Genomic DNA, 19,751 nt, shown 5'->3' on the forward strand with positions numbered 1-19,751 from the left:
AGATAATTTCCTTTCCTTCTGTATGAGGAGAGTCCGCAGCTCCATTCCTTACTTGTGGGAAATACAGAACCTGGCCACCAGGAGGAGGCAAAGACACCCCAGCCACAGGCTTAAATACCTTCCCCACTTCCCTCATATCCCAGTCATTCTGCAGAGGGAACAAGGAACAGTAGGAGAAATATCAGGGTATAAAGGGTGCCAGAAGAATTTTTGAAAAGGTATGTAAGGAGGACCAGGTAGCTGCCCTACAAATCTGCTCCATAGAGGCCTCATTCTTAAAGGTCCAAGAGGAGACCACAGCTCTAATTGAATGAGCCTTAATCCTCTGAGGAGGCTTATGTCCCGCTGTCTCATATGCTAAGCGAATAAGACTCCTCAACCAAAAAGATAAGGAAGTGAAAGAGGCCTTCTGTCCTCTACGCTTCCCAGAATAGACAACAAAGAAAAAGTCTGTCTAAATTCCTTCGTAGCTTGAAGATAGAACTTCAAAGCCCGAACCACATCCAAATCATGAAGTATGCCTGGCTAGGGGAGTGTGGAGACTTATATCTGTTTACTATAAGATACAGGCAACTTATATATATATATATATATATATATATATATATATATATATATATATATATATATATATATATATATATATATACACATATACAATAATAGTGTTGTCTCCCTCAGTTACCTCTGGGCACGCTGCGGTTTCACTTACCACTAAACTTATAGTGAATTACAGTTTGATACCCTCTGAAGATACATTTAACTAATTTTGATACACATATTGAAATTCAAAGAAATACAATGTTGAGATGCATAGATTTTTTTTTATTAGAGGGGCTGGCATTTGTGAACATTGGTGGGACTGGGGAAGATGTAGACACACAATTTTTTTGCCCCTTGAGCCAGTGCTGCAATTTCAACAAATAGTTTTCCCGGCTGCTTTTGCTTGTTTGTACTTTGCTTCTCCCCTGCCCAATTTCGCTATGAATGTTGTGGGCATGCCGTGGGGCTTGCAAAGTTGCGCTGCTAGCCTAAACCTGCCTGCCTATCTGTGCTCACTGCTCAGTGACATGTGGAGCAGTGGAGTCACTCACTGCTGTGCTGTCTCTCTAAATGGGAACTGGCAAATCATGAGGGGATGCCTGGCACCTGACCGCATGACTGTTTGACACGGTCTTTAAAGTGAAGGAGCCACGTATGATGCTCACCAGACCATTACGGTTACTGTACACTAAGTGCACACTGAACAGGTAGGAGGGCGGGCGGGGGTCTGGGGGTGGGCAGAGTGCAGAGGTGATTGGCCATAAGAAGCGGTAGGCACGCGGCCCGGGGCTGTGCACTGACAGACTTGGAACAGAGTCAGAGAGCAGAATTTTCATAGTTTGCACCTAAAACTTTTCTTCAGTGATTTATTTTTAGAGTGCTCTGTTTATCTTTCATTTGATGCTCTGCTGAGCCAGGGAGCAGCTCTTGGCATGAGCTTTATAATTAATGCAGTACAGTTTACATATTTTGTATGTGTGTGTCTGAGTTTTTTTGTGTGTGTGTGTGTGTGTGTGTGTGTCTCTCAGTGTTTTTGTGTGTGTGATTTTGTGTGTGTGTCTGAGTGTGTTTCCGAGTGTTTGTGTGTGCATCTGAGTATGTTTTAAGTGTGTCTGAGTGTTTGTATGTGTGTTTGCCTGTGTTTTTGTGTGTGTCTGCTTTCTGGGGGGGTGACACCATAACTTACCGCACCGGGTGACACCAACCCTAGTGACGCCACTGCACAATTCTACACAATGAACTCACCACCTACATATGTATGAGATGACAATACCCCCCAAGTGTGCCACATAAATGCTTCTGTTCTTTCTCTCTGTTTATAAATTATTGCTATAATACTTGTCAGAATTTTGTAGTCGCCATTTAAGAGTGAAATAGGTCTATACAAACTTATCTCTTCATTATCTTTCCCTTTTTTGGGAAATAAGGCTATTAAAGATGACGTAAAATACTTAGAGCACGACATACCATCTACATAATAGTTATTAAATAGCTTTACCAAAGTCGGTACAATTTCATCTGCAAGACATTTATATAACTCTGCCGGAATCTGATCGGGTCCAGCAGCTTTATTGACAGCTGATCTCGATAGCATTGATGACTTCTTGTTGTGAGACAGGTTTATTTAGCTCTTCTAAATTAACTTTCCCTATCTTGGGAATCTTCAATTCTCTCTAAAAATTCTGTTGTGCTTGTAATTTTTTTTCCTGGTCTGAATATAATTTCTGAAATAATTGCAGAATGTGTTCTTCAATTCCTTTAATATTGGTAATTCTACCCTTTGAAGTTTTAAGAGATTCAATCGAAGATTTCTTTTGATTAATTTTTATTATATTGGCCACAAATTGCCCAGCCTTACCCCATACCTATAAAAGGAAAACCTAGTCCTTAGCTCTTCTCATGCCAGTTTTTGAGATATAAATACCTCCCTTTCTTTCTTTTTCCTCTGGTAGGATTACCCACCTTATCTGGGTTGAATCATTAATATAGTTATTGTATGCATTTCGTAGCTGATTCGCCAGTTGTGTGTCTCTGGCTAAGATTATGCGTTTTTGTGTGACTAGGTAGGCCTTAATTTCTCCCCTTACTACAGCTTTAAATATTTCCCACAAGATTTCGGTTCATATTTCTGGGGTGTAATTATGTTTATAAAACTCCCTCCATCTTAGCTTTAGCCATGTTTTAAACTGCACATTAGACATAAGATTACCTGATATCCGATTACTCCGAATTTTGATATTTAAAGTAATAATGGCATGATCTGAGATAAAAATTTCTTTAATATCAGCTAATGTTTCATAACTTAAAATTTTATCTGCTATTAAAAAATAATCTAGTCTGGACATTGTTTGGTGGGCCTGAGATTCACATGTGTACCTTTTTACGTCCGGATTACCTAGACGTTTTTGACAAGGTGCGTGCCGGTACGTTGCCTCCTCACCGGTCTTAGGATTGTGCCATAGACCTGCAACCCGGAACCATTCCTCATTGGGGCCGGGTTTACCCTCTGTCTGTTGCGGAGAATTATGCTATGGAGGAGTATGTTGCCGATACTCTGTTGTGGGGGATCATCCGCAAATCCTGCTCTCCTGCAGGGGCTGAAAAAGGGTGGCGAGTTAAGACCATGCATCGATTTTTAGGGGTCTTAATCATCTTATCATTAAGAATGCTTACCCTATTGCGCTCTTTACGGAACTTTTTGACCACCTCAATGGAGCTACGGTCTTTACTAAACTTGATTTGAGAGCAGCGTACAATCTCGTTAGGATCAAGGAGGGCTACGAATGGAAAACAGCATTTAACACCAGGAGCTGGCATTATGAGTATCTTGTAATGCCCTTTGGCCTATGTAATGCTCCTGCTGTTTTCCAGGAATTTATTAATGATGTCCTACGAGATATGTTGTAACAGTGTGTCGTGGTGTACTTGGACAACATCCTCATACACTCACCCACACTTGAGGCTCATAGTTCTGATGTTACAGGGGTTCTCAATGTCCTACGCCTGACGGTTCCTTGCATCCGTGTGGTTTCTTCTCTAAGAAATTGTCTCCAGCGGAGTGCAATTATGAAATTGGCGACAGGGAATTACTGCCCATAATTTTGGCACTGAAGGAATGGAGGCATCTTCTCGAGGGTACTAGCGTGCCAGTGCTCATTCTTACTGACCACAAGAATTTAACTTATCTTTCTGAAGCAAAACATTTGTCTCCCCAACAGGCCAGATGGGCGCTATTTTTGTCTTGGTTTAATTATGTGGTCCTCTCTCGAAAATTTTCGCCTCTGTCCAAGGAGGAGTCTGAACCTACTCCAGTTATACCTCCTGACCATATTTTGGCTACCATACATACTAATTTGACTTCTCCCTTGGGAAGGAGATCCTGGCTGCACAAACCAATGCACCTCCTGAGAAACCTAGTGGTAAGTGTTTTGTTCCTGAGAATCTTCGAACTAAACTTTTGCACACTTACCACTATCCTAAAGCCGCAGGTCACCCAGGTAAGAACCAAATGATTTGGTCTGTCACTCAACAATTCTGGTGGCCAGGTCTTCATTCTGATGTTGCCTCCTGCTCAGTTTGTGCACAGAATAAGACTCCTCGACATCTTCCTGTGGGTCTTCTTCAACTTATTGCTAATGGTGAGCGTCCTTGGACACATCTTTCCATGGACTTCATTGTCGAGCTCCCTGTTTCCAATGGCAATACTGTTATCCTTATGGTGGTTGACCGTTTTTCTAAAATGTCACATTGCATTCCCTTGATGAAGTTGCCTACCGCTCAGGAGCTTGCTTCAATTTTTGCCCGGGAGGTCTTCCGTTTACATGGGTTACCCAAGGAGATCGTGTTGGACTGGGGTAGCCAGTATGTCTCCAGATTTTGGCATTCCTTTTGTGCTCAAAATGGGGATACAGCTTTCCTTCTCCTCGGCATATCACCCTCAATCCAATGGGGCTGCGGAACGGTCTAATCAAGCTCTAGAACAGTTCCTCTGTTGCTATGTCTCAGATCACCACAATAATTGGTCTGAACTGTTACCTTGGGCAGAGTTTGCTCGTAATAGTGCTATTAATGCTTCCTCCAAGTTATCCCCGTTAATGGCGAATTATGGGTTTCAACCATCCTTGTTGCCTGATTCATTCCTGTCTCAGGGTATTCCGGCTTTGGAGGAGCATCTACGGCAACTGCGTTCCACGTGGGAGCAGATTCAGGATTGCCTTCATCGTTCTATGCAGCGCCAAAAGTTCCAGGCTGATCATAGGTGTCTGCCCGCGCCTTCCTACCAGGTTGGTGAGAGAGTTTGGCTGTCCTCCCGCAAATTGAACCTTCGTGTGCCTTCCAATAAACTGGCTCCCCGTTTTGTTGGTCTTTTTTTAATACTCAGAAAGGTCAATCCTGTGGCCTACACTCTTGACCTTCCTCCTGCAATGCGCATCTCCAATGTTTTTCATGTCTCCCTCTTGAAACCATTGGTTTGTAATCAATTTACCACTGTGTTGCCTATCTTTGTTGACAACCATGAGGAGTATGAGGTCAGCAGCATTATTGACTCTCGTATATCCAGGGGCCACATACAGTATTTAGTTCAATGGAGGGGCTACGGTCCAGAGGAGCGTTCATGGGTTCCCACCTCTGATGTTCATGCTCCTGCCCTCCTCCGTGCCTTCCATGCCCGTTTCCCCAATAAGCATTTTGTCCTGCCGCGGGGGAGGGGTCGTTGAGGGGAGGGTACGGTCAGGGTTTTTTCCCCTCTTGCGTTTGCCATGTGCTGCTGGCAGCCATTTTACCCACCTCTCTTCCTGACTATGGTGCATTGTGGGGGATGCTGCTCACTTCCTGCATTTCCTTTTATGGCCAGACTGGTGTGCATCATCCATGTGAGACAGGATGCAGTCTAAATAATAAGTGATGACATCACAATTCTGAAAGGGCCTCTGTTCAGTATGCTTTGCCTTTGTGTTGTCTCAGACCTGTTTGTGAGAGCTCCTGTATATTACCTAGCTGTCTGATGTCCCTCCTGGCTCCTGATCCCTGGCTTATTCCTGACTCTGCTGTTCTCCTTGTTCCTGATTCCGGCTCGTCTGACTATTTGCTTTGGCTCCTGACTCGGCTGACTACCAGCTCTGGTTTTGATTCCTGGCTTGTTATTTGACTTGTGGACTTTTTATTATTTTTTGCTATTAATAAAGGTGTGATTATTTTTGCACTTCTCGTCTCAGTCTTATTCCCGGCACCCTGACAACATCCCCAAAAGGTCCGCAAACCACATCCTTTGCAGCCACGATGGGGCAATTATTATTGCCGAAGCTTGCTCCTGCTACTCCTTGCTACTGCCACTACCCAAGGAAGAAGTGGTAACGGTGGAAAAATGTAAACTAGACTGAACCTCCAAGGCACTGCTAATGCATCTATTAGCTCCACCTGAGGATCCCTGGACCGCGACCCGTATCTGGGTAGCTTGGTATTAAGCCGGGATGCCATGAGATCTATCTCCAGCATCCCCCATCTGTTGCAAATCTCCGCAAACACCTCGGGATGGAGAGACCATTCCCCCGGATGAAAGGATTGTCTGCTAAAGAAATCCGCTTCCCAGTTGTCCACACCCGGAATGTGGATCATTGACAACGAGCAGTTGAGGGCCTCCGCCCATTCCAGAATCCGAGATACTTCCCTCATTACTAGGGAGCTCCTTCCCCCCCCCCCCTGATGGTTGATGTAAGCCACCGAGGTTATGTTGTCTGATTGAAATCTGAAAATAAGGACAAACCCAGAAGAGGCCAAGCCTTCAGAGCATTGAAGAGTCGAAGGTCCAAAATGTTGATCAGGAGGAGAGATTCCTCTTGAGTCCACAGGCCCTGTGCCTTCCTGTCACCCCAAACAGCTCCCCATCCTAATAGACTTGCGTCCGTAGTCACAATCTCCCAGGTTGGTCTCAAGAAGGATGTCCCTTGGGACAAGTGATCTGGACAGAGCCACCAAGAGAGCGATTTTCTGATGTCCACAGAAATCTTTTGCGACAGATCCGAGTGGTCGCCATTCCACTGACTCAGCATGCACAGCTGAAGAGGTCTGAGATGGAATCGAGCAAATTAATTATGTCTATGCTGGACACCATGATCCCAATTACCTCCAAACACCGGGCCACAGAGGGCCTTAAGGAGGTCTGTAGGGCAAGACAGTTGGAAGTTATTTTGCAACGTCTCTGGTCTGTAAGAAATATCCTCATGGATACTGAGTCTAGTATCGTACCCAGGAATTCCACCCTGGTACTGGGAACAAGAGAACTCTTTTCTAAGTTTATCTTGTATCCATGAGATCGAAGAAGAAGTAGAAGAGCACTTGAATGGTCCTCTGCCAGGATGGTTGCTAGAGGCACCGGCACAATTACTCCTAGGGAGGAGAGATCCCTCACGCACCATAGAAAAGCCTCTCGTTTTTCTGGTCTTGAAGAAAGGTTTGACAAGAGGAATCTGCCCCTGGGTGGATGAGATTTTAAACCTATCCTGTATCCCTGAGCGATGAATACCAAGACCCAAGGGTCTTGCACGTCCCCCAGCCAAGCCTTCAAAAGGAAAGACAGTCTGCCCCAACACGATCCAGAAACGGATCAGGGGCCAACCCTTCATGACGACTTTGATTCCGCGGGCTTCTTGTTCTGCTTGGATTTATTCCAAGATCCCTTGGAGTGTTCAGGCTTCTTGGAGGGCTGCTGGTGTTGGGATTTATCCAAACAAAAATTAGGACCTTGCCCTTAGGACCATGGATATGATTGAGTCCAGGCCTGAACCAAAAAGAATCTTCCCCTTAAATGGAAGGGAAGAAGTCTAGATTTAGAAGTCCGCAGACCAAGACGTCAGCCAGTGCGCCCTACGGGCTAGCACAGAAAAACCTGACGCCTTGGCATTCAGGTGAATAATCTGCATATTTGCATCACAAATAAAAGAATTAGCTATCCTTAGCTAGGCCTAAATTATTTCCTGGATCGCGTCAAGGGGATCTTCCCTTAGGGATATAACCCCACAACTCTAATTGGGAGTCCGGAACCAGGAATAATTTCTTAAAAAAAGAAGGGGAAAAAGAAGAACCAAGTCTTTACCATTCATCCTTGATAATATTTGCCATCTTTACGGAACCGGGAAAGTCTGTGGTACAACCCTGTCCTCGTAGACCTTATCTAGTTTAGGAATACAAAGTTCCTCAGGTAATTTAGATTCTGGAACCTCTAAAGTAGCCAAAACTTCCTTTAGCAGAAAGCGTAAATGTTCAATCCTAAATCCAAAGTCTGGTTCCTCCGCAGCTGGAGGCTTAGAGGTGGTAGATTCTGACCCAGAAAGAGCATCCTCTGAAGTATCAGAGGAGTCTTCATCAGCGGATAATCTTGCATCAGATAAATCCAACAAAGTAGTAGATAACCCCTGGGAAGGATAGCAATATTCGACCTTTCGCTTGCGCTTAGCAGAGCGAGGTAAAGCACTGAAGGCCACAGACACTGACGTGTGTAGCTGTTCAGTAAAGTCTGGCGGTAAGAGAGCTCCTCCAGAAGGAGGATTAGCAGTGCAATGGGAAGCTGCATGTGTAATAGGAGATGACTGCAGGGAACGCACCTCACAGGACAAAGACTCTTCAGAGGTGGACGGCTCAGTGGTACTAAACAAGTTGGTATTCTTAGCTATAATTACTTTATCAAGGCATGTGGAACATAATTGAGCAGGCGGATACACCGTGGCTTCCTCACAATATTGACAGGTATTAGACTTAGGAAAAGAGGTACCTTCTAACGTATCAGAGTCCTCCATAGCTTGCGCTTGTAAGAAGGACTATAGAAAAAGATAAATGGCACCTTTATACCCCCAATGGCTGGGGCACTCACCACCTCCTATGACCCAGGCCCCACAGAGAAGCCACTTTATCTCCTGTAAACCGCACGGTCAGGAAAGAGGAAATCAGTGTGACCACACCCGGTCACATGGTGCGCCATGCAGGACCGCCCCTGCTACAGTCAAAAAGCGCGCCAAACATAACAGGTTGCGCAGCTAACCAAAACGAAAGTAAAACCTGAATGTTCTACCATCTGCCTGAGCCTCATCTCACACATGTCGCAGCATAAAACATAATAAAGTAAATTATGCGATAAATCCCCCTTGTTCAATAATCCCCTTCCAGAGATATTAACCCTTAATTCCAAACAGATAAAAGGAGTCACACTGTGACCCTATCTTCTTGCGTAATCATATGTGTATAAAAATGAAACTGTCTTACCGGAATCTCTGCCTTGGGACACACAGCCTCTTAAGTTTGAAAGTCTTGTGACATTGCTCCTGACATGGACTTGAGTGATAGAAGCAGGCAGTGAAACTCGTCAACACTGATTGCTTAGGAGCGGTTAATATGAGTCTGGATGGGTTCGCAGAAAGACTCTCCCTGCATCTCCAATGCTCTCACTGAAAGGCTGACAAGACTACTTAAAACTCCAGTCCCATTCCGAAGGGTACTACCCTCCATAATGAACTACCCTGTATCTTCTGACACTTCTCTGCCAACCGCCTGTGATGAAAGGCGAAGAATGACTGGGGGATGAGGGGAGTGGGGGAGGTATTTAAGCCTTTGGCTGGGGTGTCTTTGCTTCCTTCTGGTGACCATGTTCTGTATTTCCCACAATTAAGGAACGAAGCCGTGGACTCTCCTCATATTAAGAATTAAAACTGTATTTTCTAATATATTGTTTTGTGCTATATGAATTCATAAAACTAAGTATCTCTGTGAACCTTAATACATTTGGATATATTATGAGCTATCATAAGGTTGTATACAATTTTTCAACAAATAAGTTTTGTAAATAAATTATAAATAAAGTAAGGTGCAGAATGGTCATCAAGTATGCAGTGACCAAGTGCGCATGCACACAAAACGCTTCTGCATTTGACTCTGTCCGCACAACCGGTTTATTCTGTGTGTGCTGTTATAGCTGCTGTGTGTTTTTAACTTTACGCAATAAATTTCAAGATTTTACTCCTTCGTGTGGATTACATTTGTAAGCTGCAGTGCGCTTCAACTTAAACACTGCAGTGGATTACTGAAACATGCAGTAAGTAAAATGCTGTAAACCTTAACTGTCCTACTCATGTATTGGTTATACAGTACATACATGGGAAGATATACTGCTACGTCTACTGCTGCAAGCAGAGTTCATAGGTTCCAGCTTAGAGATGACTTCTTCCAGATGACTAATGAGATCATGCTGCGTTGCAAGGTCGAGTTGAGCCTTTAGATGTTCCAGTTTATCTATGGGCAAAACTTTTCTTGCCTTGGGTGCAAAACAAAACAAAACAAATAAATAACAAGGTCAATTAAAACTCAAATACCCAATGTATTCCATTTTACATATTAAATATCTTATATCTATAAGGACACTTTGAGATTATAGTATATTATTGGTCAACGCTGTTGGAGCCTAACCCTAAGTTTAGTGAGCTTTATATCGCTTAAAGGGACATAAAACCCACATTTATTTTCTTTCATGATTTAGAAAGAGCAGCAATTTTAAACAACTTTCCAATTTACTTCTATTATCTAATTTGCTTCATTTTCTTTATATCGTTTTTTGAAAATCATATCTAAATAGGCTCATGAGCTGCTGATTGGTGGCTGCACATAGATGCCTTGTGTATTGCTATTTCTTCAACAAATGATATCTAAAGAATGGAGCAGATTAGATAATAGAAGTAAATTGGAATGTTGTTTAAAAATTGTATTCTCTACCTGAATCATGAAAGAACATTTTTGGGATTCATGTCCCTTTAAGTAGGGATGGGCAAATGTAATGAAATTTTAACACATTAGTCCGTTTTGAATGTTTGTACAACATAATAGTATTTCTAATGCTATCTTTATATTAAATAACTGAATTAAGCAATACTCTAATTTAAAAAAATGTAATCAATATATTTGTATCTGTTATGTATGAATTTACTAAATTCCTCCCCATATGAACTATTAAACTTCTGAATAGTGTTTGTTAAATTAAATGTGGATATTCAATCTAATTATGAACATTCAAAAACCTTAAACATTTGTTTAACAAATTTTAATAGTTTTTATTATCATTGACTTTTGGTTTGTCCACAGGATCATTCATTTGAGCATTTTAATTGTACTTTTGATAGATACATTCGCCAACATCCATACTCTTAAGCCTTCAAATTAATTTCAAATAAAATTGATTAAATGCCAAATTTACAACAAAAGACAATGCAATAGCCCTTACTATGAATTGTAAATGAGCAGTAGAATCTTCTCTGGCAAATTTAACTGTTTTATATGTAGTTAATCCAATTTCCCTCCCCCTTTATCCTGTGACAGCCATCAGCCAATCAGAATTTGCATAGGAGTATACTGTGCATGTTTGCACATGCTCAGTTGGAGCATATAAAAATGTGCACATTTTATAATGTAAGTATATCGCATGTTTTAGCTGAATCATGAAACATTAATTTTGACTTTGTGTCCCTTTAAAGTCTATGGACAAGTTTTATGTTCGCACCAGTCTAAACCATTTAAAGTCTATGTTACAAGCAGTCTAAACCATTTAAAGTCTATCGGCTAGATTACGAGTTCGGCGTTAGCTTTAAAAAGAAGCGCTAAGGGGTCCTAACGCTGCTTTTTAACGCCCGCTGGTATTACTAAGTCTGGCAGGTACAGGTGTACCGCTCACTTTTCTTCCGCGACTTTTCCATACCGCAAATCCCCTTACGTCAATTGCGTATCCTATCTTTTTAATGGGATTTGCCTAACGCTGTTATTACAAGTCTTGGAAGAAGTGAGCGGTACAGCCTCTACCTCCAAGACTCCTACCACATATAAAAGTCAGTAGTTAAGAGTTTTATGGGCTAACGCCGGAACATAAAGCTCTTAACTACAGTGCTACAAAGTACACTAACACCCATAAACTACCTATTAACCCCTAAACCGAGGCCCCCCCACATCGCAAACACTATAATAAAATTATTTAACCCCTAATCTGCCGACCGGACATCGCCCTCACCTACATTATCCCTATGAACCCCTAATCTGCTGCCCCTAACATCGCCGACACCTACATTATATTTATTAACCCCTAATCTGCCGCCCCCAATGTCGCCGCAACCTAACTACACTTATTAACCCCTAATCTGCCGACCGGACATCGCCGCCACTATAATAAATGTATTAACCCCTAAACTGCCGCACTCCTGCCTCACAAACACTAGTTAAATTTTTATTAACCCCTTATCTGCCCCCCAACGTTGCTGACACCTACCTACAATTATTAACCCCTAATCTGCCGCCCCCAACGTCGCCGCTACTATATGAAATGTATTAACCCCTAAACCTAAGTCTAACCCTAATCCTAACACCCCCCTAACTTAAATCTATTTTAATAAATCTAAATAAAATTACTATAATTAAATAAATACTTACCTATAAAATAAACCATAAGATAACTACAATATAACTAATAATTACATTGTAGCCATTTTAGGATTTATATTTATTTTACAGGCAACTTTGTATTTATTTTAACTAGGTACAATAGCTATTAAATAGTTAATAACTATTTAATAGCTACCTAGTTAAAATAATTACAAAATTACCTGTAAAGTAAATCCTAACCTAGGTTACAAATACACCTAACACTACACTATCAATAAATTAATTAAATTAATTAACTACAATTATCTTAAATAAAATACAATTAAATAATAATTAATAATATAATGCAGGTGGTGTGGATGTCGGGGGCGGCAGATTAGGGGTTAATAAGTGTAAGGTTAGGGGTGTTTAGACTCGGGTTCATGTTAGGGTGTTAGGTGTAGATTTAGAAAGTGTTTTCCCATAGGAAACAATGGGGCTGCGTTAGGAGCTGAACGCTGCTTTTTTGCAGGTGTTAGGTTTTTTCCAGCCAGCTCAGCCCCATTGTTTCCTATGGGGAAATCGTGCACGAGCACGTTTTGCCAGCTTACCGCTACCGCAAGCAACACTGGTATTACAGGTAGAAGTGGCGCTAAATTTGCTCAATGCTCACTTTTCTGAGGCTAACGCAGCCATTCAGAAAACTTGTAATACCAGCGTTGTTTAAAGTGAGTGCTGGAAAAAAAAAGGAGCGTTAGCACCGCAAGTTTTTACTGACAAAACTTGTAATATAGCCGTATGTTACAAGCATTCTAAACCATTTAAAGTCTATGTTCCCAGCAGTCTAAACCATTTAAAGTCTATGTTCCCAGCACTCTAAACCATTTAAAGTCTATGTTCCCAGCAGTATAACCATTTAAAGTCTATGTTCCCAGCAGTATACCCATTTAAAGTCTATGTTCCTACCAGTCTAAACCATTTAAACTCTATGTGCACATTTTATAATGTAAGTATATTGCATGTTTTAGCTGAATCATGAAACATTCATTTTGACGTTGTGTCCCATTAAAGTCTATGGACAAGTTTTATGTACCCACCAGTCTAAACCATTTAAAGTCTCTGTTCCCACCAGTCTAAACCATTTAAAGTCTCTGTTCCCAGCAGTCTAAACCAATTAAAGTCTATGTTCCCACCAGTCCAAACCATTTAAAGTCTATGTTCCCACCAGTCTAAACCATTTAAAGTCTATGTTCCAACCAGTCTAAACCATTTAAAGTCTATGTTCCCACCAGTCTAAACCATTTAAAGTCTATGTTCCCACCAGTCTAAACCATTTAAAGTCTATGTTCCCACCAGTCTAAACCATTTAAAGTCTATGTTCCCACCAGTCTAAACCATTTAAAGTCTATGTTTCCACCAGTCTAAACCATTTGAAGTCTATGTTCCCACCAGTCTAAACCATTGGAAACTAGTCCTCTGTAACTTAAAGAGATGTATAATTAGTAAGTACCTAGAATCACGCTTGCTATACTCTAATATTTATATATTATCAGATTTAAAAATACCCAAGAACTCTGGTATCTTATTATATACCAGTAAATGCATTTCCTTGTAAGCTTCTGCGCCTGCTTTGATAATCTGCTTGGATTTTTTCAGCTGAACATAAGGAAAAAAATGAAGAGATCAAACTACAAAAAATGAAAATGTGTGCTATCAGCAAAGTATTTAATAGTAGGTACAAAAAAAATCCCTTTTCCATAACAGCATCACATGAAGGAAGACTGTTCTAGACATCTGGTTCTATATAAAATCCATGAATGGGAAACCAGAAATAATTGGTGAGCAACTACAAAAATGGAGTTAACAGAACCCATTTAACTGAACTATTACCAGAAGAGCTATATAACCTCAGGCAATATCTGCAGAGACAAAACATGCAAATAATACTGTGAAGGTACACAAGTCAGAATGCACAAAGGTCACACAGTTGTGATCCTGAACAAGGACTGACACCTGACTGTAAATAAACATTACATACTACCAATAAACATACTTGTCAATCTGTGGGTTAGAACAAAGAAATAGAAGAACATTGTCACTGTTGATAGTAGGTACCAAATACTTTTCAGAAGACAATTGTAGGTTGCACAAAGCAATCCTTCCACTGAGCTATACGCAGACATTAGAAGAAGAAGACAACAACATCATCATAGATGAACAGGTTACACTTCAGAATGGGAGTCAATATGTCCAAATGATAATTAGTAAAGGAAGAGTCCTGAACTAAAGCGATAATAGACACAAACCATAAACAGAGAATGTCTGCCCTACAATTATTAGCTTGAATTTTAAAAGGTGGAACAGAAACTCAAAAAAAAAATATATTTGGAGCAGAATCAACTTTCTAACCCACAGGACCTAAATTGAATCTTCTAGCGGACTAATGTTGTATTTAACGGAAGCAGGTACTGTAGGTCCACTGTCAGTAGCATTACATGAAGACAGCAGTTCCTCTGCATAAGGATGTCAATTTTGCAAATGCTTACATTGGAAACAGGCTAACTAGAACTAGATTTGAGCTACTCATACTAAAAAAAAGTCTATATACCAAGATAACAATAAAGAGAAAAAATAAATAAAATAATAATGTCCTCCTTTGCCAATTCCCAAAGGCTGTCTGACTTTACAAGAAACCGAAAGATGAAAATATCATAAATATAAAAAATAACATTGGCAAAGCATTTCTGATACAAAACCAAACATTGTAAGGTTTGAAAACAAAACACCCTAAGTATCAAGGGAAGAGGCTACCTGGAGTACACTAAAACAGAAGCGACACTCCTGCCAAATTGTCACGAGAAGAAACAGAGAAAAAATCCTAAACAGTTTTTTTGGGATATACTCGCTAACCAGACAAAGTCACAGTGAGTTAAACACTGCTGCAAGACCAATGACTGTGTTGTTCAAATAACCCGATATAGAAGCTGCTTTTCAGCGGTTGTACACCATACAACACACAAATAACGGTTCACAAAAAAGGTATTGATCCCCTTTTTCATACTACAAAAGAGACATTGTTTAAATCGTGGGATATGGCATATTATTGCCAAAAACTGCCCTATAAACTTACGCCCTCATCGTTGCAACGATACATTTTAACCTAATTGTTACATTTGTATTAACTTATAGGGGATATTTATCCAAGCCTCAACTATGTTGCATTCGCCGGCACCAATACGTTCGCCTAACATCGCGGCCGCGGACCTGAATACGATCTCCATATTTAGAAAAAAAGGCGACAAAAGCACCAAGTACGGGGCGATGAGCATCGGACTGTTGTTAACTAACAGTCATCGATCTCGCTGCTATTTGGCTTTATTTATACCCCGCCACTATACTAAAATGTGTAACCCCCTATCCCAGAGCTCCCTGACCCCGCCGCAACTTTAATAAAGTTATTAACCCCTATCCCGCCGCCACTAAATAAATGTATTAACCCCTATTCCGCCAGTCCCGGACCCCGCCGCCACCTAAACGTATCAACCCCTATCCTGCTGCTCCCGGACCCCGCCGCCACCTAAATAAACGAATTAACCCCTAAACCTCTGGCCTCCCACATCACTACCATTAACTAAACCTATTAACTTCTAAACCGCCAGCCCCCACATTGCCATAAACTAAATTAAGCTATTAACCCCTAAACCGAACAACCCGCTAACTTTACCTTAAAATTACAACATCCCTATCTTAAAATAAAATTAAAACTTACCTTTAGAATTAAAATAAACTATATTAAACTATTAATTAACTTACCCTAACTATTATACTACAATTACATTAAACTAGCAATTAAATTAACTATATTACATATTAAAAAAACCTAACCCTACTCAAATTATTTAAATCTACTATTAAAAATTACTAAATGACAAAAAAAACAAACAAACACTAAGTTACAAAAACAAACAAACCACAGTATCAAAATTAAAAAAGAATTACACCTAATCTAATAGCCCTATCAAAATAAAAAAGCCACCCCAAAATAAAAACAAAATCTAGCCTACAATAAACTACCAATGGCCCTTAAAAGGGCCTTTTGCGGGGCATTGCCCCAAAGAAATCAGCTCTTTTACCTGTAAAAAAAAATAAATTAAAAAAAAATAGAAACACCCCCAACAGAAAAACCCACCACCCAACCAACAAACCCCCCAAATAAAAAGCCTATCTAAAAAACTTAAAAGGTCCCCATTGCCCTGAAAAGGGCATTTGTATGGGCATTGCCCTTAAAAGGGCATTTAGCTCTTTTACCTGCACAGACCCTACTCTAAAAATAAAACCCACCCATAAAACAATTAAATAAACCTATCACTAACCTCCCTGACAATCCACTTACAGTTTTTGAAGTTCCATCCAGCCGGCAAGAAGTCTTCATCCATCTGGCGAAGTCTTCATCCATGCGACCTCTTCTATCTTTATCCATCTGGTGCGGAGCGGGTCCATCCTGAAGAAATCCGGTGCGGAGCTCCTTTTCAATACGGTCACCGCCATAAACTCGAACTTGAATGCAAGTGACGTCATCCAAGATGGTGTCCCTTGCATTCCTATTGGCTGAAAGATTCCAATCAGCCGATAGGATATGAGCAGCTCTCATCCTATTGGGTGTTCCAATCATCCAATAGGATGAGAGCTGCTCAAATCCTATTGGCTGATTGGATCAGCCAATAGGATTTTAGAAGCTCTAATCCTATTGGCTGATTGGAACCTTTCAGCCAATAGGAATGCAAGGGATGACCATATTGAAGAGGAGCTCCGCGCCGGATGTCTTCAGGATGGACCCGCTCCGCACCAGATGGATGAAGATAGAAGAGGCCGTCCGGATGAAGACCTCTTGCCAGCTGGATGAATCCTTCAAAACGGAACTTCAAAAACTGTAAGTGGATCGTCGGGGGTTAGTGTTATGTTTATTTAAGTTTTTTTTGGGTGGGTTTTATTTTTAGAATAGAGTAGGGTCTGGGCAGGCAAAAGAGCTAAATGCCCTTTTAATAATTTTATTTAGGTTTGCAGCGATGTCGGGGCGGCAGATTAGGGGTGTTTAGACTTGTGGCTTATGTTATCTGCAGCCTCCAGGGTGGCAGATTGAAAACCAGGTACACTGTGCCAAAATAGCCATGTCAAATAGTGCTGAATGTGTATTCGGAACATCTGTAATGACGTAAGCATCGATCTGTGTCGGATTGAGACCAGTGGATTGTATGTTACGTCACAGATTTCAAATTTTGCCGGTCTGTAGGGTTTGATAACTAGGTCGAATCAAGCTCGCCACAATTACGCTGCGGAATCCCAGCGTATTTGCGGTTGACGGCTTGATACATATCCCCCAAAGTATACTTTGTTTCATTGTATCATTTAGAATGTACAGACCTTTATCTTGGTAATATTATAACAAGGTAACATCTATGTACCTATCTTGTATCCATTTTGTATTTTACTTTATGAACTATTTTAGAGAGTAATCAACTAGATGCCGGCATCATCATTTTTTATTAATTAGTCTATTTGTTATCTTGCTATACTGGACTTATATGTCCTAATAAATAATCAGATTATTTTATCTGTGCCACAATATTGTTTTATTTTTTTATTATTTTTTATTTATTCAGTGAGGAAGAGGTTCCTCAGAACCTCTTCCTCACTGAATAAATAAAAAATAATAAAAAAATAAAACACAGGGGAGTTAGGGGCTTCATAAAGTGCATAATTATGTTATCTGCAAATGTTTTACTTTCAGGAGGGAGGGAGTAGGAACAAACTGCTCCCCTTTGAGTCTCTTTAGTGGCCCTCGGTAGTGAGAATGAGGATGTATTATGTGACCCTATATGCTAAGCTGAGATGACAATGCACTGAATACAAGGACCATATATTACTACTAGTACAAGGACTAGAAATTGAATAAAAAGTTTATAATATTGTCTCTGGAAGATGCTGCAGCAAAAAAAAACTAAGTTATGGAGTAGAAACGCTAGGACACCTGATGTAAAGAGGTCTGTGGGAGTACACAAGGAGAGACGTCATTTATACACAGCTTACACAACGTTGCATTTTTGCTGTTAATGCATCTGCATAAAGCACAGAACAATGCTTCAATACTGACAAGTATTTTTTATTAATTTATCTGTATCTTACAGCAAATAGTCAGGTTATAACTATGATAAATCTACTTTCACACATAAGTCTTGATGACCAAAAACTTGCTGTTATGGAGAGAAATCACATAACGCTTTGGGATTATATTGTAAAAGTAGGAGTTTCCTTCTCCCTGCACAGTGAGATAAACATCTCTCAAGGTCAAAGTTGAGTTTCTACATTTTTTTGAGGGGCCTCACCATACTATCGAGATTTCTTAGATCATCTCACCTGAGCAGAGAGATTTAGATCATCGGCCCATAGGGTCACAGAATTATAGAAGAACAATCTGAAGTGATAGACAAAGCCATACCTAGCATATAAGGTAAATAGTGCCATGAAAAAGTGCGATTGTCAGGGTATCCAAGAAGATCTCAAGGACTTTATAAGGCTTTAAAGAAAGGCCCTACCAAACTCAGAACATGAATGCTATTAGATCACTTGTCTGGTAGCACATTTCATTTAAATTTCTATTACTCTATAAGCATATCATGTTAATCGCCTACAGGGGCCCATGAAGCAACTTAAAAGAGTAGAATGAATACTGTTCTACTGATGCATTTACTCACTTTGCTGGTAACTATGGGGTTTTGGAAGAGGTGACAGACTCTGGCAGCCAAACCCCAGCAACTTCTTTTAATCAAGCGCTCCACACATCTCTCGACTGGCAGCAGGGAGTAGTGAGAGACCTTCCCATCCATGTGAAGACAAAACAGTTCATTCTTATACACCGATATGGCTTTAATATCTACAGAAGGGAGAGGAGAAAACATCTCTATCATTGTTATTCATTTCCAGCATTGCTTAGAGGTTTCCTCACAGTGGGATCTTGATCTGTTAAATGCATAGGTGCTGCTCTCTGATAACAATAGAGTTCACAGGTGTCAATAATAATATCATCATCATCATCAACGTGATACATTTATGGTGTAAATAGAGTACAAATATATGGTAGTAGTTATAAGTGTGTCACATTTCCTACAAGCAGATGTTGGCAATACTGCCTGCACTACACACATGCTAGGATTTACCATCAATAAAAATAAAGACGCCTTTCATTCATCAGTTAAAAAAACATAATAATGAGATTTAGGATTCGTGGTTCAGTAGATGGGGATAGATTCCCCAATTGGCTGAGCATTTTATGTACAGTCTGTTTGAACGTGCCAATGGTTGGGCACTGGGTTTTTTGGAATCACACCACTCTTTACTACTTCATTCACCCCCCCCCCCTCCTTTTTGTTTCTTTTCGGCCACGTGTCTATGTGATGTCTGGGATAAGGGAGAAAATACCCCCTTCTGCTTATTACTAGGATATCTGTACCTGCTACCTCTGGTAGGGAATACAAATTGGTTGTTTCCTCCATCGTCAGAAAGATCTAATGCCATTGAACCAATGTTAATGTTACTCACCATTCAATATTATGTAGGTCTTACCATTTCACTTAGTAAGACATTTGAGTGATTTACCATTTTGTTTAGACTGCTTTATAAATTACTTTTACTAGCATTTTGTTTCTTTTCATGTTGATAAATAAGTCGATGGATCATTGGACTACGTTAAACCCCTTGTTCTTGAATATTTGGGACTGTTATTAGGTTTATTTGTTCTGGAATACATTTAATGATTTACCCTTATT

General features: G+C 40.5%; 1 protein-coding gene across 1 annotated transcript in view; it reads right to left on the reverse strand.

Annotated features, from left to right (window-relative positions):
- HPS5 (HPS5 biogenesis of lysosomal organelles complex 2 subunit 2) overlaps positions 1-19,751 on the reverse strand; it is a 182,174-nt gene that overhangs the window by 80,120 nt on the left and 82,303 nt on the right. Inside the window, exons 10-11 of the mRNA XM_053720662.1 lie at positions 18,681-18,859; positions 9,686-9,844 (exon numbers count right to left, since the gene is read on the reverse strand). Coding sequence (XP_053576637.1) covers positions 9,686-9,844; positions 18,681-18,859 — 338 coding nt within the window. The remainder of the gene's footprint in view (positions 1-9,685; positions 9,845-18,680; positions 18,860-19,751) is intronic.

The sequence above is a fragment of the Bombina bombina genome, chromosome 7 (assembly GCF_027579735.1).
Source record: "Bombina bombina isolate aBomBom1 chromosome 7, aBomBom1.pri, whole genome shotgun sequence".
Taxonomy (NCBI): Eukaryota; Metazoa; Chordata; class Amphibia; order Anura; family Bombinatoridae; genus Bombina; species Bombina bombina.